At 39.3% G+C, this 25,928-nt stretch overlaps 2 protein-coding genes and 1 long non-coding RNA gene across 5 annotated transcripts in view; all 3 read right to left on the bottom strand.

Moving 5' to 3' along the window:
- Positions 1-25,928, bottom strand: part of LOC139969465 (uncharacterized) — a 75,318-nt gene that overhangs the window by 5,515 nt on the left and 43,875 nt on the right. The window lies entirely within an intron of this gene.
- On the bottom strand, positions 2,118-4,147 carry LOC139969459 (uncharacterized). The gene is made up of 2 exons (XM_071974463.1): positions 3,910-4,147; positions 2,118-3,456 (listed from the first exon to the last, which is right to left on the bottom strand). The coding sequence occupies exon 2, from the start codon at positions 3,453-3,455 to the stop codon at positions 2,124-2,126; it is 1,332 nt and encodes a 443-aa protein (XP_071830564.1). The 5' UTR covers position 3,456; positions 3,910-4,147; the 3' UTR covers positions 2,118-2,123.
- Positions 22,120-25,928, bottom strand: part of LOC139969456 (uncharacterized) — a 59,397-nt gene continuing 55,588 nt past the window's right edge. Inside the window, exons 6-7 of one of the 3 annotated variants that reach the window (XM_071974458.1) lie at positions 24,958-25,010; positions 22,120-24,572 (exon numbers count right to left, since the gene is read on the bottom strand). In XM_071974458.1, coding sequence (XP_071830559.1) covers positions 24,006-24,572; positions 24,958-25,010 — 620 coding nt within the window. In that variant the 3' untranslated portion in view covers positions 22,120-24,005. The remainder of the gene's footprint in view (positions 24,573-24,957; positions 25,011-25,928) is intronic. The other 2 variants (XM_071974459.1, XM_071974457.1) reach the window with 2 other exon arrangements.

Raw genomic sequence — 25,928 nt, 5'->3', positions numbered from 1 at the left:
TGATGTAGGCCACCACTGTCGTGTTGTCGGTGAAGATTGTGGTTATCGTTCCCTGTACGTGGTCGTTGAAAGCTTCCAGGGCTCTTTTGACCGCCATCATCTCCAGGATGTTGATGTGGAGAGATGTTTCTGTTTGGGACCACGTCCCCCATGCTGTGCGATTGCTCCAGTGAGCTCCCCATCCGGACAGTGACGCGTCCGTCGTTATCGATGTCATTGGTAGCTGTATCGCAAAGGGTACCCCTGAACTCCAGTTGTTTGGGTCGAGCCACCATCGAAAGTGTTGTGTGACCTCCTCTGACCTGTAGATGAGCGTTGTTTTGTCTGGGTCTGTAGGGTCTGCGGACCTCAGCAGGTGCAGTTGCAGAGGTCGCATGTGTAGCCTGCACAGTCTCACTATATCGACGAGGCTGGCCATGAGTCCCAGGGCCCGGAGCCATGTCCCCGTTGGTGACCCCCGGTGTGCCAAGATCTGTTGTGTGGTCGCCTTGACTGCCGCGACTCTTTCTTCTGAGGGTCGGGCTACCCCGGTGGTGAAGTCCAGTATGGCCCCGAGGAACTGGATCGTCTGGGAGGGTGATAGCCGTGATTTCTTCTGGTTCACGATCCAGCCCAGTTCTTGAAGGGTCTGGAGCGTTTTGTGGACGTTGTTGGTTGCTTCCGATAGACTGTTCCCTACTACCAACCAGTCGTCTAGATATACGTAGAGGGTGACCCCTCTTTTTCTAAGGTAGGCGACTACTGCTCCCGCGACTCTCGTGAAGGTTCTGGGAGCCGTGGCTGGGCCGAATGGGAGCGCCCGGAACTGGTAGTCTTGTTCTGCGTACCGGAACGCTAGGAATCGTCGGTGTTCTTTGTGTATCAAGATGTGCAGGTAGGCGTCCCGTAAGTCTACGGTCGCCGCCCACATGCCCTTTCTGAGTAGGGGTAATATTAAGTTTAAGGTCTCCATACGGAAGTGTTTTGGTCTGATGTGTTTTGTGTTCAGGGGTTTTAGGTTTAGAATGGGACGCCAGGTGCCGTCCCGTTTTTTGGTCAGAAAAAAGGAGGACCGGAAGAGTGGTCCCGTCTCTTCCGGAACTCTTGTAATTGCCTGCTTGGCCAGCAGGGCCAGAATTTCCCCTTCTAGGGCTAAGCGTTTGACGGGGTCCGTGGGTGTGAGTGTCTGCCTTCCTCCTCCCCCGAAAGGTGGGCTGGAGGAGAATTCTATTTTGTACCCGTGTTTGACTGTGTCCAACACCCACTTGTCCCCGCCAATAAATTCCCATTGCTGGGAGAAGTTTGTTAGTCTCCCCCCCCCCACCGGCGGAATGGCCGCGGTGAGGTGGGCACCCCTAGGGCTGGGCGGCGAACGCTGGTCGATTGGAGGAGCGGTCACTGTCCCGTCTGGTCGACGTGGAGCCTCTGCCTCCTCTGGGGGCCCAGGGGCGGGTCGGACGGAAGGCTGCCCCCCGGCTTCGGCCTCTGAGAGCTCCTCTGCTCATAGATTTGGCGGGTGCTGCTCTCGTTCCCCTAGGTGCTCTGCTCTCCCTCGGGCGGAAGGGTCTGGTTCTCTGGGTAGGTGGGGGTCGGAATTCTGATTTGGCCAGAGTCTCCCTTCGGGCCACCTCTTCCTGCAGTTTCTTTTGGAAGCAGCCCGCAAAAAGGTCCTCCCCGAGGATTGGTAGTTCCAGCATTCTGTCCTTCGCCTCCGTCGAAGGCCAATGGATGGCGGAGACGATGTTTTGTCTACGGGCCTTTACGGACCTGGTAGCGACCCTTGCAAATTGATCGTACGCGAGTCTGACGAGGGGGCCCAGCAGCAGGAGGAGCTGGCCCGCTTCGTCCCTGGATACTTGGCTGCTGTCCTCAGGGAGCTGTTGGTGGTGTCGCATGAGGACTTCGGCTGATAGCATTAGTACCGATGCGAACTTCATGCCCGAACGGGCTGCCATGTCCACCTCTACCAAAAGCTCTTCTAGCTTCCTCTGGTCCGGGGTCTTGAACACGTGTGTGGATGAGGCCCCTTGTTCGGCTTTTAATCTCTCCTTGGCCTCCTGGGGGATGGTTGGGCATCTAAATAGATCCTTCCAGGCCTCGTCAGGTACCCTGACCGCTCTATCTGCCCTGGCCGGGAAGGCCGTCTACTTGGTCTTGTTGGCAATGGCCTCAAATCTGTCATAACAGGTTGCGTCTACTGGTATGGTAGTTTTGGGCTTATATGACGCTTCGCCGGTCGCCGTCAATTTTGATACCCGGCCCGCCTTCTGCGGTTGCGTCTCGGGTTCCTCGAACCCCAGGTGTCGTCTGAATATGTCTGCCGCCCGTGTTATTAGCTCCTGTGGGAGGGCTCCTCCTGTCACGGGTGCTTCCTCCGGTTCGTAATTGTGACCAAAGCTGTCCTCCATAGGATCGTAGTCGAGAGGATCTGGATCTATGGGCTCCCCTTCGTCCTCCAAGCCGGAAAGATTCACCGACGCTCTGCAATCCAGAGCGTCCGGGTCCGGGGCCGGTTGCGGGGCCATGGTCGATACGGGGCTGGTAGGGCCCGGTGCCACGTCGGCTACCGTGGACGTCCTTTGCTTCAGCAGGGGCCGTAGCAGGCCGGTGAGTTTGGAAAGCCAAGCTGGTTCCTCTTCCTGACGCCGTCTCGGGGACCGGCGCCTCCTCTTGGATCTTCTGTATCCTTCGTCGGAAGAGTCCGAGGACTCGTCGGAGATTGGAGAGTATCTCTTCCTCTCTCTACGTCTTGGGGATCTTGTATGCGACCCCGATCTCTCCCTTCTGGGTCGGCGGGAGGACTCTCTCTCCCTACTTTCTCGGGCCGGGATCTCCGTCGGAACCCGCCTCTCCGGCTCCCTGTCCGGCTCCCTGGAACGGGACCGGCTCCGTCTCCGAGTCCCCTCGGTTGCTCTCTCTTTAGGACCCGAGCCTCCCACGGCCGGGGGGCCGCGCTCTGTGGGTCTGTTTAGCTGCGGCCCGGACTGAGACGGAGTCTCCAGCCCGGCCGAGCTGTGCCTCTGCTTTGGAGGTCTTTTCTTGGCAGGAGCCTTGCCTTTGCTCCTGCCCTTCCCTCTGGCCGTAACTGATCCGGACGTAGCCGGGGCCGTTAGGGGAATTCTTTCTCTTTCTCTTTCCTCTCTCTCTACCTCTTTCTCTCCTTCGGCCCTCTCCTGGCCACTCTCCTCCACCTCTCTCTCTACTACTCCCTCCTCCTCTCTGTCTCCCGTTATTCCTGGAACCTCCAGCGCCCCGATTGCGCTCGGGATCGAGTCCAGCCTTCCCTGGAGCTTGCTACGTAAGCCCTCAAGCCACAGGTCGATGTCCTGCCACTGAGCTGGTGTAAACTTAATACACACCAGGCAGGGGTCTCGTCGAGTGCAGGATCTGCATTTTGGACAAAGGTCGTGTTCGTCCCAGGCTCTGCCTGGGCGAAACATAGAGCAGTTGATGCACTTCAATGGATTGCGTGACATGCTGAATAACCGGATTAAGGAAGATTACTTCTTAGTGATAAATGAACAACAATAGAAGCTTAACGTAAGAAGGGAGAACTAGGGAGGGAATTAGGCTTAGGTGGAGCGTAGCGTAACCTAGCAACGGTAAACAAGGTAACGCTACGGGGTGGCCTAACATGAAAATGCAAGCTGAAACAAAAATGAGAGAGCGAGAAATACATACGAAAAAGAGTGAATATAAGTGAGCAATATGAATCCCCAAAAGGGGGACGAGAGAAACTAATTGGGGGGAAGAAAGCTAGTAAGCAAGCTAAGAAAACACAATAACAACAACACGCTTTAGCGTGGGGAGGAATAGGGCGGGAACCTAGGCAGTTTCGCGGAACTGCTAACCCCGCCGCAAACCAACCCGAGAAGGAAACGCACTACGAAAACAGTCCCCAAAACCCTCCCTTTTTGACAAAAAGGATACTTATCGGTCAGGAAAGGACTGTCAAACTTCTAAAGATCCGAAGCTAAAAAACTTCCGGCGATCGTCGAAGAAAACCAAGACAATTTTCCAAGGAAACTATCCACAAGAAAAATATGCGTGTAGGCACTTGGAATGGTAGAATGAAAAAGGAGGAGGGACCGGAAGGGGGGTCCGGTCATAGAGGGCGCACAGTGTTATTTATTTACCAGGACTTTATAGGCACGGTAGAATGAGGTGCTAAGGTTGTGAGGAGACAGGTAAGCGAGGAGCGAAGTAAATAAGCAAAGACAGAAGACTATAACCGAGTTACAAGCAAATATAAAAGTTGGATGTAAGAGCCTACCTCCAACGTAGAGTATCATGTCTTCGAGCGATAGACAAATTGCACCACAAATGGCGTAGAATATTCCAATAGAATGTTTGGCCTGTAACACCAGCTGGTTGAACTTAGTTTCAAATAATGCCATTGAACATGTTGTCGAACGCTACCGAACAGTGACTCTCATTCGACTGAGATGAAAATCAGTTTTTACCACGGAGTTCAATGTAGAACGAACCTGGCACAAATGTTTGCAAAAAAATCAATGGCACAGCGCAACGCCTCAATACTTCCAAAAGGTTAGCAGCGGGACAAACATACCCATATACATTCCTAAACGCAGTTTACGATTGAAAAGCACGAACGATGGCGTTTTAACTGCCTAGATAGTTTAGTCTAGTTTAGAGACCCAAGGATCAGGAAGACTTACAGTAGCTTATTTGAGACCCTATCCGTGTTAGACCGTGGATGAAAACCGGCTTACTTCAAGTCTTCTCTTTTCGATAAGTGTTCAGAGGATAACAAGGCTGGGGTGTGAATTCGCTTTCCTTCCTGCTCGCGGGACCACCATTTAACGTCCACATCCGACGGACTAGACTGTATGCCCCAGTATCTGCCCACATTCTCAAAACTGTGGTAAGCAAAGGCATTCGACATCACTGCAGTGCAGCTGTGACGAAAAGTTGTTTCCCATTGAAGAACAGAAACAAATCCCTTTTACCAAGTTTACCAACAAGGAATACCAAATCCATGGAAGACTCCGCATATCACCACTGCACTGCAGCGATTTTTGAATAGGTCAAGAGAATCTAGCTCCTGGCGTAAGTTTGATCCTGGAACCTAGGAATGTGAGGCGGACACTCTAACCGCTGAACCAAGCCTTTGCCTTCAAGATGTACTTGGTCATCAATTTTCATCATTTTTCATCAATTTTACGATGAAGAAATGGAAAGGTTATTGTAAGAGAGAGAGCGAGGGTTCGACAAAGTTGAAATAAAAGTGCTGAACCAGTCGGACGTATTGGTGTGTATGAACAGTTTGTATTGCTACAGTAATGAGTGACATCACCATATAAGGAATGGGACGTTTTTACATATTGAGCCATTCTACGAATCACTTCTCTCATTCGGAATGGTCCATTTTAATTGGCACCATCAGGAACATTCTCCCGCTTTGCTTTGTGATTGCAATGGTAGTACAAGTGATAGTTATCTTGTCAGCCAATAATCCTCAAAACAGAAAACATGAACAAATAAGGAGATAAATTCCCCAAAAAATAGAATAATTATTGTTTCTGACATGAGAAAAATATCTACAAAAAGGCCTGTTTTTCACCAGGATTTTCCTCTCGACAGCTCTCTTCATCCTAGCTAATAACCTACCCCCCCCCCCCACCCAGCCCACAACCCCGACGTACACATTCCTTTCAATGTATTCTTATCGTGTAGGCCTAGACCGTTACAAACAATTTAGGACCCAAAATCAGTTTTCGTCATAAAACATTGTTCTCTTGCATGAAAAAAATATATATTTATTTGCAAAAGAATGATCTTTTTGGTTTTAATTTCCTATCACAACACATGAAGATTGACATTTTCAACCGTCTTTGGTTCCTATCGGTAGAATGTATAGGAAGCATAATCTATAGTATCCAATTTCGATATAATTTCTTTTGGAAGAAGTTGACGGCCATTTTAAACGATCCGGTTGCGCCATTGCTTTGACGCAGTTTAATCAGTAAGACGCGTCCTTCTATTTGGATATTATATCTGTGGTTTTTAGTGACCAGATAAGAAAAGTTGAGGGTACGCTTATGTACAAATGATCATTATTTATGATGTGCGCGTTACCCAAGGCTTACGGTACTACGCGAACGCAATTATGCATTGACACATATGAGTCTACATGCAACACTGGTATCCACAAGTTTAGACACGTTGATAACTGTTAATTAACCATAAGCTGGTAGGAAGCTTGCGTAGTTTTGTAAATATCCGTGATGGAAGTTAATCTACTAATTGTTACTAATATTTTAATATTTTTTGATGGGAAGAAATATTGCTTCATTGAAATTTTGTTTGTATGAGGAATGCCAACCAATTACATTGTAATTTGCATAAAGTTATGCACTACGGGTGCTATACAACTACTTTTGGTTGTGGTTTATTATACCATAATACAAAGGTTATTAGTCAGTATGAAAGCAACGTACGTACTTACGTACGAACAGTAGAACTACCTCTATAGTCAGGATGTTTAAGTAGTTCGTAAAAGCAGTGAATTGGGTCTCTATGAACTACAGTAACCGAAGAACAGTGAAGCTTGGTGGATATGAAATAGAGTTACTAAGAAACAGGCACAGGGTTGTAATCGAGTACAGAAGTACCTTGTCGAAGTCCGAATACAAAGTACCCAGAGCCCTAGAGTGATTCCTGCCAGTCCGAGTACGAGACAAATCCGAGTCCGAGACAAGTCCTAGTCCGAGACAAGTCCAGGTCCAGGCTAAGAACTGTGCACATTATAACAATCTTGAACACCTCCGTTTCTCCCTCCGTGCAAATTATTCATCTGTCGCCATGCTTCGGCCGAAACCTCTGCTCAAACTGTAGCTATATAATTACACTTCTGACCGGTTTGATATGTTTTATTATAGATGGGTAGGTACGGTGTACATATTCCCCTATACCTGTGCTCTAACGAGTGCTGCCATGAAGGCGGTGGGAGAGACGTCAATGTGACCAAAAAGAGGGGCACAAAATTCGATGGGCAGTGAGGTGGGACACTTCGGTTTGATTTGAGAATGCACACCGTAACCTAACCTCTGTGCATTCTGTACCACAAATATCTTTACTGGAATCCACCAAAACGGCATTTCGATGTTGTTGGGTTTTTTAATTGTGCAACAGTCGGGCACTCTTTAAATACTAGTTTGGTGTTTTCATACCAAAATGGAGTGAAGAGTACTTTTCAGCAACAAAGAACAGTGCTAGTAAGTATGAAAATATGCCCTTTTGTAACTTTTCACATTACCGGGGAAAGTAGTGTTTACCCGTCCCAACCAACAACCCTACACCACTCTCTGCTTTGCCGACACTGAAAAAAAAATCTCAGTTACATTCTTGTTTCCCTTCCTTCTACAAAGATCTTTTGAAGGAAATATGCAGATGTCATAAACAAGTTCATACATCATAAGATCGTAGATGCAAGTGCTTAGCTTTCAAAATTGGAGTTGGTCAACTCAAAGACATGTGGGACTTTGACCCACTTGGAAATATTATCAAGGATGTTAGAGGGTACTTCTGATGGGGGGTACACTGCTATTGGATGGGGGTTCACGGTGCCGACTAGGTCCCAGCTAGAGCAATATTGGGTCAGTGGGCACTGCAGCAGTTTCAAATGTGCTTCGCTCCCTCGTAGGTATTTGCAAGCACAAAAAGGAAAAAACAAGTCCGGTGAGAATTTCCCTCTATATCAATAATAACGTAACCTGCAAGGTTTAGTAATTCTCTAATAATATTAGAGAGTTATGTACGCACTGGACGTATAGTGCTTTTTCATATTTACATAATAAAAAGGTTACTTGTTCAGTTGTGTTAGGGTGTTACCCTTATTTGTTTAGTTGATTGTAAGTTTAAATTACGTGTCGTTGGTTCAATCAGTACCAACCAAGCCATATCCACAGATAATCACAATGAACCTGGTATATTTCTTCCAAGTGATATTTGAGATCTTATCTTGCAGGGTAAAAACTATGGCACACTCTCATACATTGTTGAAATATTGCATAATCCTTCTACAATAGAAATACTGTCATGAAATGATACTCTAGCCCCTTTAAGTTCCTATCTAACACCTGTAAGGTCTTTAACTCTTTAACCTTTTGATCTTCAAGCTTCCCCTCGTTAATTCCCACGGTGTACGAACAAAGAAATACATTAGAAATTGTTCGTCCATTTTCAGACGTCTAGTTTAGGAGCCCGTATTTTCAGACAAAGAAAGACATAAGAAAAAATTAGGACCACGTGTTGTTTTCTTTCTTACTCATGATTGGTTCATTTACAGTAGTAGGTAATATTTGAACCAATCATGGATCAGATCAGATATCAGCCGGGTGTTTTTTTTAAAGAGGCAAATTAGTTCTGGAAAATGAATCATCCAGTTCTCACGATCAGTATAAGATGCCAAATAATTTATACATATTTATTGTTTCCAATCATGCAGTTTCTTCAAGTACTTTTACAGCTTTTAATTGAACAGTTATTTGTATCCCGGAGAGAATAAATCATCTTAAAATCATCTTAACTTTTTAATCATTTAATTTGCGTGGTGCTTGTTGGAGCTAGGCATCCTAGGCCTACCAATAATTTCCCCCAGGGGTAACGATAGTAACATCTCCACCGAGCTACAGGCGTTATTCGCCACATTACAATACACTACTAACTGTCTCCTCCAAGAGTTACTTTCACGCCCCTCTCCAACTGAGCTCTAGCTATCCTCTATTCTTTATCTCACCAGAAAGCTGTCCATTCCTCATTGAACCTACTGTAACCAAGTATTACGAGACCAATCCAGCTAAGACAATGTTGCATGTCTACCTAGCATCTACTTCCACACAAGAATTACATAATCCCGTACAATTACTTTTACATTTCCATTGAGCTCACTATATACATTCTGTTTAATAACACAAACTGCATACCTTACGGGGATGAGATAAACAGTGCACTCTATGAACACCAATTAAAAGACTTTACAACTTTCCACAATATTGCAGTTTGATATAATCAATTTTATAATACAAGTTTAAAGTCTGATCTTTTCATAAGAAAAAGTATGAACAAGATGTGGTATTACTTTATACCAGAGGTTTCTTGTATCCTAAGATAAAGACGAATAGGCAGTAAAACAAACTTGGTTTGGATCAACAGTATCGTAACATATAGTGAATGTTCGGATGGGGTCGTAGGGGTTGTTTGTCATCGACTGTTGTTTCTCAACTAAAACGAACGTTTTCCCCGTGTTTGGCGAATAGTATGTCACTGTATAAACCACAACCACTATGTGCAGCATCATGTTCCCCTTGTAGGGGATTCGTGACACACACCAATAACGACGAGCGCCTAGTCGCAGTCTCCATGCAAGGGGACTGGGGTTGAGAGGTGATCAACCGGTTCGTTGTTTGGTTTTTCGTGACTAGGTTCTTTCCTATGTGACTTTACTTTAAAAAGTACCTTCATATTGGATTTGTTTTCGTATTAAGACGCATGAAGCTTCTTCAAGGCGTAATTCTTGAATCCTTCCTTCCTTCCTGAATTGAATTTTATTTATTTATATTTTTAATTTGTTTTAATGACAAACTTGAAAAATTCTCATCAAGTTGACAGCTTCTTAAAATGGTATTATAAAGGAATATAGGAAAACTTTACAATATTTAGCTTTATCAGGAAAAATACCTATATTTGTAGTGTACTCTACCGTTAGACTAATGCATGTTTCTTCAATATTCATATTTTGGAAATTCTAAAATGAGTTGATTATTTTATCCTTCCTGGTCCTGTTTTGGCACGATCTTTTTAAACGTGGATTTCTGTATCGCCAGATATCGACAACTTTGACGCATATGACAGTGTCTTGGAAATCGCAACAAGTTAGTAAGAAAATGAAATCGTGCACTTACCTTAATGTCCACAAACGTTATTGCTTTCCTCTTGTCCCACATTCAACTTCCAAATGATAATTGTTTCTAAAGCCTTATAAAGTAAACATTTCATTGTGAGCTCATGACTACACGTATAGCTGCGAAATCTTATACCGCACAAGTTTGACTCATATCAAAAAAAAATTGTTGTCGTAGCATTTATAAACAACATAACATAATGTCAGGGATATGAAACATATAAGTATTACATAGTCGCTTTCGCTATAAATTTGCTGCTTCTCCACTTTCCGGAACAAATCGTATTTCAATGAAATACAAGGAGTGTTAGCTCAGTGGTTAACGCCGGTGCCTTTCGATCATAATTGGCCCCAAGTTCGAGTCACTCCAAGATTAATGCATGTCGTCCAGTTACAGAGTTGTTGACAACTGACGATTCTCAATCATGGATGTTAAATATGAGATCTAAGAGACTGACTTCGGTCAGCTTGCGACTTTGTTAAGTTAATGATGGCTTCTTCGCGAGATCCTACTTACAGGAGGATCTAAAATACATACATTATAGTCGATAGAGTGGGATGACTTCACATCGATTTTTAGTAAGAACTGAAGCTTATCACTACTCAAACTTTTTAGTCCGATAATCCGATCAAACGTTCCAAAACTCTTGATTGAAGTTTATTGAAGTTCAGTTGATAATGCTTGTTGGTTTCCTACCATCTCTATCATGCATCTCTATCATACTATTGTAAGAGTGTGTTATATTATGTAAATTGGCTATATTGTCATGTGAAGCTTATTTGCGTATTGAAAGTATTTTGACGGCTGTGTATGTCAATGCTATTTATTTTATTTGTATGTTAACTAGTTTTAGTAGCAGCTGTAATTGTTGTTACTTTTGGATGGCATTTGAGTGCCGGGTCCTGAGTGAGACACCTCACAAATACATATTTGCAAAGTATGCAACACATCGTGTATGTTTCTTTCTCTAGCCCGAGTATCTCTCTACGCCTCATTACGCAGCAACGCCCTAACAGATAAACCCTGAACCCCTTTAATTCCATAACTACGCACGTTACACTATGAACAATAGCTGACAAGAGAAAATCCGTTGAAGAAAGGCTTTGGCGCCGACAATACAATGAACATGACGGTATGAAAAATGGTGGCGCTAGTTTTCCTATGCTAATTTATAAAGAAAAATGAAACTATGGCATTTAACATCATCCGTAGATTCTTTATCAGGGGCTTTGGGCCTCATTAGGAGACGTGAGCGGCGGTGTACATGCCGGTCGACAGTTGTGCGACCCTGTGGCCAAAGCCAAGGATTCTCGCACGGCACATATTGCTAGATTTGACAGACACTAGATTTGACAGACACTTTTTCACATCCCCCACCCACATGCACCAGCCCACTGGTCATCTTGTGAACGCCAGAAAGACACACCAAGAGATTTCTAGGTGACAAAATGTACCATACCAGAGCGCAATTGTGTGAACTCCGACCTACCTTGAACCCTATCACGATTTACACGACCGCTAAAGCGCCAGTCTTTCTTACCCCTCCCTAGTACCGTTCACCAAGTCAGCTGTAACCGCGTGCATGGCTTGAGTTGTATTTAGTGGTTATTAGGATGTCAGAGATTTCATGATTTTTGCAGGCTCGTAACGGCAAAAAACAAGTTTTGTGACCATATCCCACCCCACCCCTCCTCTCTACCCCCTCCCACCTTTGATTTGTCAAAATATCACTGAGGTTAAATTTGATAACTTTGTCGATTCCTAAAATTCACTTTAACGATACGCTCATTACAATTACTGTCTTGCAAAATACTATTTAAAATACAATCTCAAGAATTTATGTTTACTTTTCACAGCATGAAAGAGGTGTCTGGGAGGTAATATGTTGCTAAACAAATGAACTCAATAGTCACTTCCACCATAACCTTCATTTGGTGAATAAATATTCGAACAGGGGGCGGTTGGGGAACAGGAATGATCATAAGAGAGAGGTTTACTCAATAACATTCTTATTCAAAGTGCACTTGTTAAGTTTCATAAAATCCCCCTCCTCCCCCCCCCCCCCCCGCAATAAAGACGACTCTGGATAAGAGATTAAAACAAAATGAGTATAAATGTTGATTTCTTCGACAAATCTACTGTATTTTCTTCTTCAGATGGTGTATATATATATTGCACATATGGCTCTGTTATCTACAGCTGTCTCTAAATCCTGCAAACTAATTCACAATTTTTTTAAACCTTTTATTTTTTAGTATTCTTGCACTACTTGTGACCTGCGAACAACCTGTCTTTTTCTTCTTCTTCCTCCAGCAGAATGAACATGTCTTTTTTTTATGTTTAGTTTTATACTCCTTTTTTCTTTTTGGTCAGATACCATGCAAGACATTAAATTGGTATCATCATTTCCTGGTTATAGGACCATCATTATTAAAAAGGCACCATTACATAATAAAAACAGGCAAAACAAATATCATTACGGTATGATATCGCCTTACTGCGGCAAAATATGAAGAACAGAAAGAAAAAAATAAGAATAATAATAGAGATAATCACAGAAAACTACTAGAGGTAATGTAGCGCAAATATCACACAAGCTTATGATGCGATCGTTGGTGATGCTACCCCCACTGAATAATCATGAAGTCGCATCAGGGGAACACAACATGTTACCACCATGAAACAATATTGCAGGTAGAATTATTACTGGTAGAACCAAAGTGGCATTCGGTCAGATTGAATCCTCGGTGACAAGGTCATGCTGTGGAATGATGAAGCCGACAGCTCATTCAGAGATCAAATAATAGATGGTTGCTGTTAACAGCTCATTGACCAAAAACCAAAATGATGGCAGAAATGAGCAGCTTCAAAAATCCACATCAGTCATAGCATTTTTTTTCCTGTTATAATTGCTTCATGGCGGCAAACTTGGGTTATGTCTTCAAACTTGTTAAGTGATTGTACTTTGCACCTTGATGCCTGCAGAGTATCTGCTATGTATGTTCTTTTTATGGGCTTGTCTGATATAGATAGAATGATGTGTTTATCTTTGGTATATAAAGTTCGAACTCTTTATCACATGATCCGTTTAACAGATTATATTGATAGCAAGGCAAAAAATACGACGACATCTGTAGTATGTAATGAGTGTGTTAAGTTATAGATAACAACATGGATATAAGACCAATAATTTAAACCCATCTATGCTGACAAGTAAAAACGAATGTCACATAATAACAACAACTTAGGCCCACGAGTGCAAGTTAACAATACAATTGCCAAGTTTTCTCTATGTTTGTACAATTTCTTCCTAATCATACCTCCTATATCTTGTGAAGTGTACCTATACAGCTAAGACCATAACTAAACGATTTATCACAACAGACCATAATCTTACAAATAGCCTAAACTTAACAGTGTAATATTTCACACAACTTCATAAAATCATACATCAAGGTTTTCTGTGCTTCACTATAACACTTTCCATTGTCTCGCAGATGTAACTTTCCCACCTACTAACCTTAGCCTGGAATATCAGTGATATCATAGAACAAAAATAATCCCGGTCGCAGATCTGTATTGAAGATTTCTTAACAATTCTCATGTTTAGATGAGTAAAGGAATTTTTGAGTTAGGTTTCACTCTCTCCTTCAGTAAAAGCACAAACAATTTCAAGCCCAGGCCAGCTGTGGTAATGATAGCACAACTATATATATATATTATAGCCAGAAGTTTGTGAAGTATGTTTGCATTATAAGTTTTACAGTTACAGTGGGCATCACATTTAATAAGATCACAGCACCCAGATGCATTCTGATACTTGCTTTGACCTCCTAAGTTACCCATGCAGAGAAACTTGGTCAAACCTTATATGCGAAATGTACTGATAGATGTTTGCATACATGTTCTTTAGCATAAATTACAAAGAACTTTCTATGATTTATCAGGGAAAGATAGGCGTTCATCACGCAAAATTCATCATGCTTCGTTGGAATATCACAATATCACAATTTGTGTAGAAAGAGATCAAAGTTTCCACTTACCAGCGAAGCCTCCTGCTAATCGTATATGCTTACTTTGATAGGTAACTAAGGATATCGACTGCAAAACTATCTTGAACACAGCAGGCAGATATTACAGCCGTAATTATTACAAGATATTGTACCAAACATTGAAAGTACTGCAAATCAACTGACCTCATGGTTTTTTTTCAACTAACGGTACTAAAGAGGTTGACAGAGACTTTCCCACATGAACAGAACTGCTCCAAAATATACTTAGACAAACTCTTAGAGGACGAGACTTTTGTAATGCTTAATATTTTTGAAGTTAATTTGTAATGACAATTTTACATCACAGAGATGGTTTTTGTGATATAGATAGATGAGAAAAAAATGCAACCATACATATAATTTTTTTTTCATAGCAGAGTCCTCAGTTTGACTCAGCAATTTGGTGTACCACACTAGATAAATCAATTCCTTCTTTTAAAAAAGTGAGAAATCCGAGGTGTAATTGTCAAGTCATTTACACACCTTACACAATTAAATGCATTTTGAAGATTATAGTTATTATGATTAGTAACATAGAAAATGAACAATACAGTTACACACTTCAAGTTGACGGTAGTCTACTTGTCACAATTCCAGCAACAGCCTAGACTACATTCCAGGTGGCAGGTAACACCTTCAAGAGGATTTATCAATAATCTAAGGGTTGTGTTGAAGATAATTTACACAAAGCAGTGGAACCATTAGAACTTATACCTCAATCACAAGAAAGTAAGCTTACAGGTTTCTGTGCAACAAGTGATCATGCAGTAAATTCATGGCAAATTTAACAAAGAACCACTAAGAAGGAGGAGTTTGCCAAAAGAAAAAAGAGCAATAGTTATTGCTCTGTAAAAATTGCTACATTACTAAGTACTCATTTCGATGAAGAAGATGAAAAGAATGAGCAAGGAAAAATGTAGAAAAAAAGGAGGACATAGATCCCATCTTAAAAGAGAAATATTTTAAAGATATAATAATGATGGCAAACACTGAAAATGCGTCCAGGTCCAAGCATCTGACACCCATCTATTAGATAAGTTAACTTTATCATAATATCTGCTAAAAATAATAAAAGTCAATATTTGTCGAGGCCTGTTCACTATCCTAGGATGGCTTTTCTGACTTAAATATAAACTGCTCAGTGGCGCCCCCTTCAAGTGGCGACCAGGGCACGTGCCATAACTGCCGTACCTTATGTACGCCACTGGACGCATCGATTTTTGAAGAAAACAAACAATAAAATAATCATTTCATGGCTCAAACACATATTTACACCCAAACACTAACGTCGTTGGAACTTTATAACTTTAATTATTCTTAATCTTGGCTTCTTATAAATGCCTTGATGATATAAAGGAAAGTTTACATGTTGATATTACAAATCACATGTCAAGTTAATGCGAGTACCTTTATTAAGTAATAAGTGTATACTTACTTTTCATAATTCCCATTCGGCTGTTTCACATTATATGAACTTTGTAAAACATTTACTTCATATTCGACATGCTAATGTAACTATTTCAATTACCGAAATAAACCAGTTTACAATTAGAAATTCATGAGTGTTTTAGTATAATTATTAGGCTGATGAGGTAGTCGTTCTGTATACTTTGTTAATTTGTATTTTTAATGTTGATAAATCTGTATAAACATCCAAAGTCATACGTTGTTGAGAAGTAACAATACACCCAGATTTACAAAGCCATGCATTCCGTTAATGTATTTGCTCTGACTTAATAATCGTCTTGTTTATTTATTTTCAACCACTGGGTGTATCAATATTTTTCAGCAGAGAGAGGCTGTGGATGCAACGCCTTTTCACCATTCAACCTCATGGGATCAACATTCAGGAAGGACATGTCCCCCCCCCCCCTCCATCACTCCTCTTCTCATAGCTCTCTATCACTCTTTTTTTCTCCACACCTTTCTGTCTTTGTCCTTCTCCAGTTTATTCCCTACCCCTTCCCTTAATCCTCTCTTTGTCCCACCACTGTTTATCTCCTACCTCTCCTCTTGCCCTGTTGGTTTCTTTCTTTCTTCTCTCCATCCCTTGTCTACTAATGCTTTACATCTATCTCTTTGTGTTCACCATGCTCATTGATCTGTTTGTATTCGATGCGTGTTTTTTTTTTTCCTTCTGTTACTGTTACTTGTCATTTTACCTTTGAAGAAGATCCTGCTAGGATCGAAACGTTAGGCCAACAAACTTTAACACAAATATCTTTTAACGCAGGAATTCAATCGAAACTAGTCATTGACAACAAACTGTATTAATTGAACGCCTTCTGAATCATAAATATTTTAATATGTGTACCTTCTAATTACTTGCGAGAACGAGTTACACTCTAAAAACGGGGTTTCCAATGTGATAAAACATGACACGGTTGTCATTAAAGTACTACAGATTTGTCTTACGAATTTCCAGGAGTGTTGTCATTCGTGCTGGTTCAGATTTATAACAAAGTTATATAGTTAAACATTACTATACGCCAGGTGCTGCACTGGTCGACTTCCGGGGGAAGAAGGTAACGCATTGGGTGTAGTAATCTATTTGATTTTGTTTCATGTTACAGCAATGGAAGGAGTTTATCGTTTACTATGAGACTTAATTAACACATCATTTTGCAAAGTATACTGTGGAAGTTCTACTTACCTTTTAATTGAAGTTCGTGTTTGGCATGACTTTGTAAGTGCAAGAGAAGATTCTTTCATTTGATTGACACTCCTGTATTCCAACCATTAAAGACCAAAACGAGTCGTGACACGGTCCTTCTTAAATTCAATTCATTGGCCGTGTTCGTACCGAAGTCCTAAAACTAGTGGCAGTAGTTTCCTTCCCAGTTATGCTGGCAACCCTCTTGTTTACTGGAAAAACCAGACAAACTTCTGTGTTTCCCTGTACAACGCATTCAGTATCAGCTCCTGTAAACTCGATCGTCACGGGACATCTTAAATCGACTCTTGTAGGGAAGCTGTAAGGAAACAAAATATAATATATGATTGAAACACTGTGGTCTGTTAGATGAAGATATGCAACATGTAAATAGGTAGTTAAATCTCCAAACTTCGAACATGTAGACAAAATAAACTCAGTATGTTGTATACAGTGAAGAACCTAAAGTCTGCCATTGAAAAAGAAATGAAAGTTCTGCTAATATGTTGAGTGTAAGAGTTATAGAGTTTCTGTGGAACTGGACAGTCATTGTTTCGTTGTCAACGAATTAAAAAAACAATAATGGAATACACCTGGTAATAAAGTACACACAAGCAAAAAAGTTAATTGGTTGTTTGATTTTCTTGTTTTTTTACTTAAAGACCCGTATGATTTAATGCAGCATTTAGGTTTTAGCGATGTTTTGTGTTTCTAATATATCATCACTAATTAATCAACAAACCCCACTTTGTCATTTGTACAAAATGTTGGTGTTTTAGATTTGCTACTAAAATAGTGGCTAAAATGATATGAAAGACATTTCGAAAAGGATTTATTAATATGAGCTATTTTGTAGACGTATTTGACAATTTAATTTAAGATATGTGTGCTTACTTGCAACCTTATTTTGATTGCCTTATATTCGGTAGGTTTGCTACAGTTCTTAATGCAGCAACATTTCCGAAAAGATACTTTCGATTCTGTCGGGGAAAGTGTGCTAAATACCAATTAACAAATTTGAACAACGAAATATATCCCTTGTCCCCCATCTGTCTGGGGTTTTTTTTTAGGATGTAAGTTGCATATCTTGCAATGTTGTTATTGTTTTAAAAAGGTACTAGATAACGCAAAACTTGTAACCTTTATCGGATTTATTTGATCGGAGTCGGGTGAGAAACAAAGGCAATGTTCATTTCTTAATTTTCTCAAAGAACGGGAATACTAATGGTAACGTACTCACCAATCACATATCAATCTTTAAGATTCACACAATATTGCAGAAAGACGTAGTTTGCATTTTAAGCGCAAGTAAATTTAGTTATTTTGTTCAGTTAAGAAATTCATCGAACTGTTCTTCAAATTATGTAAGCCAAGCATTCTGGGATCAAGATGGCATCACTTCAGTTTAATGGACTTAAGGCTTTAGGAATACATACACCGATATGGGCAGGTAGGGTTTATCATAAGTAATCATACTATGTATGATAAAGTTCATGTAGTCTAGCCATCTTTCAATTGGAAAGTAAGTACTTTATTGCGTACTCATAGATATATATTAGTTGACTATGAAAGGCCTATAAATAGTATTACTAAACTTGTACTCTGAGAGATACTTGGAAACTAACGTCAGCCAAGTACTTTTGCTTTTAAAACAATCGTATGTTAAGATTAAAGTTCCATACCGAATAATAGTACCACTCGTGGCAAAATATTGTCTGAATCGAAACAAGGATATAATTTAAGTTCGTTTTTTCTTAACAAAAGAGGTTGTTGAGAAAGAGCACCCCGTTCATCACTTACTCTCTAACTTGTCACTTTTCAATGTGGTTAACCGTTCAAGCTAAATGTCAAAGTAATATGATTAATTCTATTGTATCCTATTATTCACTACTCTGTTATACCTTCCATGCAGCTCCTGCAGCAAGTGTTACACCAACAGAATAAATTTAATATTTTTTGGTCTCGTCTGAAACTTACCCGGTGGACTTTTGTTTGAGCAAATTTATTATTAAATGTTGGCATTAGTTCTGACATTAATGTCCGTGAAATAAGCTGTATATACTTATAAATGAGCTCTTCCAACTTTTTTTCATTATCACAAGCAAGCCCTTACTATAATACCACGAAAGTAACTTGACTAATTTTGAAATGTTAATGTTGGAGGACTGAATCTGCGCTTCCTGCTTAAAAATTTTCATTCAATTCTTAAAAGTATGCAGTTTTCGAGATTGTACATTTCAACCTTAAAGAGTCTATATCAAAAGTGAAGCAGTGTGATGTAATTATTACCATAGGAATTTTTTTTTTTTTTGCCTTTTCTTTTACTTTTATTTTGTACTCTATTGCTTTACTTTAAACTGGGTACGGATCCCCTTTTCGCCATCTTTTGAACATAGGAACAACAACACCTCCAACTTCCTCCTACCCTCATTTGCCAGAAGGAAATGGTTGAATAAAACAACTTCTCTGACTCTAGATCTTAGTAATACATATATCTTTAAAGAGGTTATGAAGTGGTGGGTTTTCATGTCTTGGAATGGTTTATCTGCATTACTACAACACCACCCATGCACAACTTTCCGCAAAAACGGCTTCAGACGCCAGAAATTCGCTGTCAAAGTATTCCCCAGAGACCTCTCGAAGAATTGTTAAACGATCCCGATGGCCGAGACGTGTCGCTGCCGTATGGAAAGCCGTTTTAACATTTAATAAGGAATTTCAGATATCTCGAAATAATTTCAGATATCTCAAATTAAATTACAGATATCTCCAATTTATTTAAGATATCTACAAATAATTGCAGATATCTTAAAATCAATTTCAGATATCTCGAAATACCAGGGAATTTCAGATATCTGAAATTGAATTCGAGATATCTCGAATTCAATTTCAGATATCTCGAATTCAATTTCGGATATCTCGAATTCAATTTCAGATATCTGAAATAGAATTTTGGATATCTCGAATTCAATTTCAGATATCTCGAATTCAATTTCAGATATCTGAAATAAAATTTCAGATATCTCGAATTCATTTTCAGATATCTCGAATTCATTTTCAGATATCTCGAATTCAATTTCAGATATCTCGAATTCAATTTCAGATATCTGAAATAGAATTTTAGATATCTCGAATTCAATTTCAGATATCTCGAATTCAATTACAGATATCTGAAATTTCCCGATTAAATGTTAAAATGGCTTTCCATACGTGCCATCTTAACATTTAATCGGAAATTTATGCATATGCATTTCAGATATCTCGAATTCAATTGCAGATATCTCGAATTCAATTTCAGATATCTCGAATTAGAATTTCAGATATCTTGAATTCAATTTCAGATATCTCGAATTCAATTTCAGATATCTCGAATTAAATTAAAGATATCTGAAATAGAATTTCAGATATCTCGAATTCAATTTCGGATATCTCGAATTCAATTTCAGATATCTCGAATTCAATTTCAGATATCTGAATTAGAATTTCAGATATCTCGAAATCTATTTTAGATATCTCGAATTCAATTTCAGATATCTCGAATTCAATTTCAGATATCTGAATTAGAACTTCAGATATCTCGAAATCTATTTAAGATATCTCGAATTCAATTTCAGATATCTGAAATAAGAAACAATTTCAGGTATCTAAAATTCCCGATTAAATGTTAAAATGGCTTTCCATACTGCCGATCGAAGTCCCCGAGCAGAACGGTTGGACTATCCTGAATCGAAATTGGTCGGTTAGCATAAACAAAACCACCGTTATTGATTTAAATGATCTCGAATGTCAATGATCCTGCTACTTAACTTCGTAGCTAAGCTTCTAGAATGTTGTTACTTACAGTGCAAGGAAAATGTGGCATTCTGTACAGTGCAAGTGTAACCCTAAAGTGCTAGTAGTGGTAACATGAGGTCTAGACCTAACTTATAGACGTTGTTTAACAGGCTAGCCCGTGTAATTGTATCTATCAACTGTTACGTAAAGTCATAACGCAACGCCAGTTTTACCACAAAAGAAAAATTGCAGATCTAGAATTGATTGACCAACTGGCTTTAAGTTCTGTGTAAAATATAAGGTAACCAATAAAACAAATCGTCATTTGCTACATCAAGGAGGCCTATGCTATGGTCATAAAAAATAATTTGGCAAAAGTATAGGACCAAAAGCATTCGTAACGTTGTGTATGTGTAGTGTTTTGAACGAGTCGTGTCCAAATTCTTCAATTCTGTCATTTTTCGGAAAAGCGTGCAGGTGAAATCCGTCTTTACTTGTGGTGGAGCAAACTGCAACCACACATCGGCTCAGCATATTTAACAGTTACGAGATAAATCTACGTAAAAACAGAACTCCAAACACTAAATCTCAATTAATACAGAGCGCTGCAACAGTGTAATGTTGTGTGTTTCCAGACGTTTAAGAATTTAAAACAAAGCGCTCCGGAAGTGAGCTGAGTTCCTCGACTGACGTCACGCCGCATTACCGTATATACACAATTTTTAGAAAGTTTTAATTACCCTCGAATTGTTGATCTTTTATTCATCGAGGATGCAAGCTTTGTTTAATGATACCCACTTTGTTTGACACAAATTGGGTATCATTGGAAGCAACGAGTGTACAGAACACGATGATAAAGAAAAATCTTTCCATTTCATAACCTCTTTAAATAAAGGCATGCAAACCATTTAACATGTAGAAAACACCTCTTGCCATATCAATTACACCATTTAAATATAATTAGACCACAAGCAAAATACACGACGAATAGAAAATGTTAGATTGTTACTTGATGATAAGCACTTCCTAGCAACATCATAGTATCGTAGGTCTACTATACAAATATGCATGTTTAGCCAGAAGGTACTAACAGTGCTCATCGGTAGCCCTATGGTACAAACTTTAGTATGATTGCAAAAAAAAGTGTCACAGGACGAGTAATGTGTTTGATATTGGTTCATTGCTGTGCCGGACTAATTTTGAAAAGGGGACCCGCTCTGATGCAAGAATGCGCTCGTCGAAAGGTAAAGGCTGGTGGTTCAGGTAAGATGTCTCATAGAGGGTGCTCTGTGATAAACGTTCGGTATTCATGTGGACACTGTGTAATATTCTCGGTTAAATTAGGGGTGTAGGTGCATCAATACAAGTGTTGATGATCTAGGTTTAAGCGAAACGTTCCCTGAACCGTTAGTGAATGGCGTAACGCTATTGATCAACGATTCTATGTAATTCTAATAGTTATTGTCCTCAATGAGGTAACTTTATATTCAAAGTCAAATCGTCTAATATAAGTCAGTGTCTTATCATGTCTAGTTTAATAATACCCAGGCTGATTTGATTCTCGTGAGAGGTATCTAAAGGTCCCTTTCCTATCTAAAGCTTCTTAAAAAGAGCCTGGAGCCTTAGATTCGTAACAAAAAAAGAGTTACGTAACTGTTATAGTGCATATACATCAGTTAACCGCCAGGAAAATTTCAGTTATCATTAATTTAATTTTTCATCAGAGCGACGTCTGTGTTAAGAGAATATGCCAATAACTTGAGACAACATGCCAGTAACCTAGTAACAGTGGGACCAAAGTGTTTCTAAATGATGTAAGGCGTTGTGCTGCACACGCAACTTTGCTGCGTCAAAATCCAATTAAACATATCATATTCGGATCAATTTCGGAAAAAATGGATGTTTGCCAAAATGAAGGAAATTTCCATTGATACCATGATTTCATAAAAGTCAACACAAACTATAATAGGAAACTTCGTCTCCCTTGGCTAATTATATTTACGGTAATAATTCACAAATTGAAGAGAAAATAACCCATCATGTCGTCATATGCAATTTGTGATACGTGGACACTGTAGGCCTACTCGACGTCTCCCTCTTTCTTTTCCACAGGACAACTATTTAGACCCATACGCTCAATTCGATATAGTTAACAAAATATTGCAAAGACTGCATGCAAAAAGACGAAAACAATATGATGATTTCAAAACTAGTCATGTGATTTAATTCTCGTGAGACATATGAAAAGGTCCCTCCTATCTAAAACTTCTAAAAGGGCTTGGAGTCTCAGATTCGTACAAACAAAAGAGCTATGTAATTGTCATAGTATGTATACATCAGTAAACCGCCAGGAAATATCAGTTATCATGAATTAATTTTTTAACCGGGCGACGTTTGTGTTAAGAGAATTTGCCAATCATTTGAGATAACATTAGTGTAACCTAGTAACACCACTCAGTGGGAACCAAAGTGTTTCAAAATGACGTAATTCGTTGTGTTTTACACGTAACTTTGCTGCGTCAAAATCCAATCAAACATATCATTGTCGGATCAGATTCGGAAAATGGATGTTTGCAAAGAGGAAGGACATTTCCATTGACTCCACGATTCCATAAAAGTCAACACAAACTTATAAGAAACTTCGATTGGCTAATTATATTAACGGTATAATTCATAAATTGTAAAGAAAATAACCCATCATGTCGTCATATCCAAATTGTGAAACGTGTACACTGTAGGTCTACTCGCCGTCTCTCTCTCTTTTTTCCACAGGGAAACTATTAACACCCACACGATCCATGTTATATAGTTAACAAACAAACAAAAAAATTATATTGCAAAGTACTACATGCCAATGTATTCTCATATTGATGAATACAAAACCAGTAATGTGAATTCAAATATACCTCATGTCTAGCTTATGTAGGACACATCATGATTTATCGTGTCGTTATTATTATAATACGTTAAGGAATCCAGCTGTAATATACCTTTGATTTACTAGTGTGCAGATTTTACGGCCGTCGGTATTTCTAGAATGAACAGCCCAAAGCTATGGTACTGTATATTTCAGGACATATAATGTAATGTATACAAGGCAAAGTACTGTAATTGTGACTTACCTGATTCAATGCAGTGTCGGTCTAATGGTTATCAGGTCATTTTCAATATCAAATTGCAAAGGTACTACACTAACCGACAAGTAATTCAAATAATACATTAATTTGACAAAACTGCACTTTTATTCTATTCTAATCCATATTAGACAATGAATCTTCATACTTTTATAAACTAAATCAAAATAAGTTTACATATCATTTCTACTAATAAAAGGAATCGATAATGTTTACTTTATGTTTCCGATTGCTGTAATTTGAAGACGAAAAACATATAACTCCATGATTTACAAATAGAAAATTTCTAGGAGACAAACACAGATTCCGACCTTAGTTGCTCATTAAAAAATTCTGGTGGTTAATTGTCTTTGTCAAATTTGTTTCAAACGTAATGAGAATAATATATGTAACATTAGCTACTATATTCTGTGTACGTTCCCATTATAACAGGAGAGTGTTTCGTTTACCATATTTTCATTCAAAGATTTGTTATTGAGTTATGTGATTAATTTTCATTAGCTTTCGACAAGTATATTTTCGTATAATCACTGAAATTATTACTAGGAACTGAAGGTATAGAAGTAAACCAAATTCTTAGAAGATTATTCTTATTTTTACATAACACGTCTAATAGTGTAGCATTTTCTACATTGATACCTTCTTCCGAATCAGGAGGCTTTGGTAGCTCCAACGGTTTACCACCACCATCTAATATCAACCAACACTTGCTCGATAACAAGTCATGGACTTCACCTAGAGAATACTTGCTGTCTGGAGGTAATTGTTTATGAATTTCTTTAGCAAAATCTGCTTCAAAATTAAGTTTCTTTAAATCAACAATAAAAAGGGTTTCATCGAAGTTCTCCAGAGAGCACATCGAGTTTGCCTGTTTAACAATCGGCGTTTCTTCAGTTAAAAAATCCCCTAAAAAAATAATACGCTTCGTGTTCTTCCATTCGACATCAGAATCAAAGAAAGATGCAGCGGACATCTCTTTCCGTTCTCCTTTAGGAGTTACAATTTGTAACTGTGTCTTCAAGAACCGGTCGATCAAGGGATCGATTTCCTTAAGCTGCAAAAAAGGTGAGATTAATAACAATCGTACTCAATGTGAAGGACAGATCGACATAACAAATCATCGTACTCACCACCGTCGATTATGAAACAAATTTTAACAGTTTGCAGTAGTTAAGCAGTTTTCTAACCTTTTATTCCTATGTAAATAGAGATATTTTCCTATGTTCTAGCATTTGCTTCAATCATAGTATTGTACATTGATAAATGCAAATACGAGCAACAACTGCTACTATCGCTCATTTTGTATCATTCATAGTGTAACAAATAAGCTTAACTTGCACAATGATGAAAATCTTGGAGCTTATATGCAAATTAGAAAAACGTAAATGTAATTGCTGTAATTAAAACATGAATGAAAGCATTAATTTCAAGAAACATACATCTCCATCTTCATATTCATCTTCATTCTTCGTGTCTCTTTTGCAACGGCGACCTGTGTGAAATTCGGTAAATTAAATAGAAAACCACAACATATCACACAGTCTTCGTTGATATCAATAAATGGACAAGAATCAAACTATATATATATATATATATATGTGATAAAGAATTCAGGTAACCTTTGGCCACATATTAGTCAAAAAATATCAAAAATCGAAATGGTGTACTTTTTCACAAAAACTGTCAATCTCAGGTAATTTAATATCTTAACATCTTGAACGCATTAAGCTTCCTTACAAGCACTTCAATTGCAGGCTAAGGATTGTTACCATTTGGTTAATATCTCGATCACTTAGTCTTATTCTTAGGATCTTGTTGGATCGGTTTTTTCTCGTTACTCGTGTATCACTCATTGCCGTCATTCTTCAAGCGTCTCCTTTGGACGTTTGTCATTTATCACAATTAATTTATAACGTACACACAAGATAACAAACCGACGCAAGTTACACGAAATAATTTCGTTAATTGTTTGTATTTCAAAAGGTGTATTAGAACGATATGTTAAAGCTACCATATCGTTTGATGAAAGGTTGACTACATATATTGCAAGTTAGCACGTAGCAACATGCTTTGAAATTCAAAGACAAATCGGGCAAACCTGGGGCTATACACAATTCTTCAATCTGTGGATTTCTACTGCAATGTAAGCGTTACAATAGGTCTCTTATACTTGGATTTATCAATCATTATCCACGAAATGTATGTATACTTGAAAACTATGCAAATGAACTTGAACCAACGGCAGCGTTATCAGAATTTTTTCTTGTTGGGGGGAATTATACTTTCATGAATTTCATGACTTGATGCCTTCGCATTTTGTAATTACCTCCTGTAAAACATTTATCTTCAACGTATTAGTGCTACATGCCCTAACCTTTGTGTGACATAATATGTGCCAAATGTAAGAAAG

Source organism: Apostichopus japonicus, chromosome 7 (genome assembly GCF_037975245.1).
Source record: "Apostichopus japonicus isolate 1M-3 chromosome 7, ASM3797524v1, whole genome shotgun sequence".
Taxonomy (NCBI): Eukaryota; Metazoa; Echinodermata; class Holothuroidea; order Aspidochirotida; family Stichopodidae; genus Apostichopus; species Apostichopus japonicus.
The sequence above is the reverse complement of the archived record's forward strand: the minus strand, read 5'-3'. Positions and strand labels throughout refer to the sequence as shown.

Bases quoted from the DNA above. Each gene is read 5' to 3' on its own strand.
- LOC139969459 (XM_071974463.1), bottom strand. From the start codon at position 3,455: ATGTCACGCAATCCATTGAAGTGCATCAACTGCTCTATGTTTCGCCCA.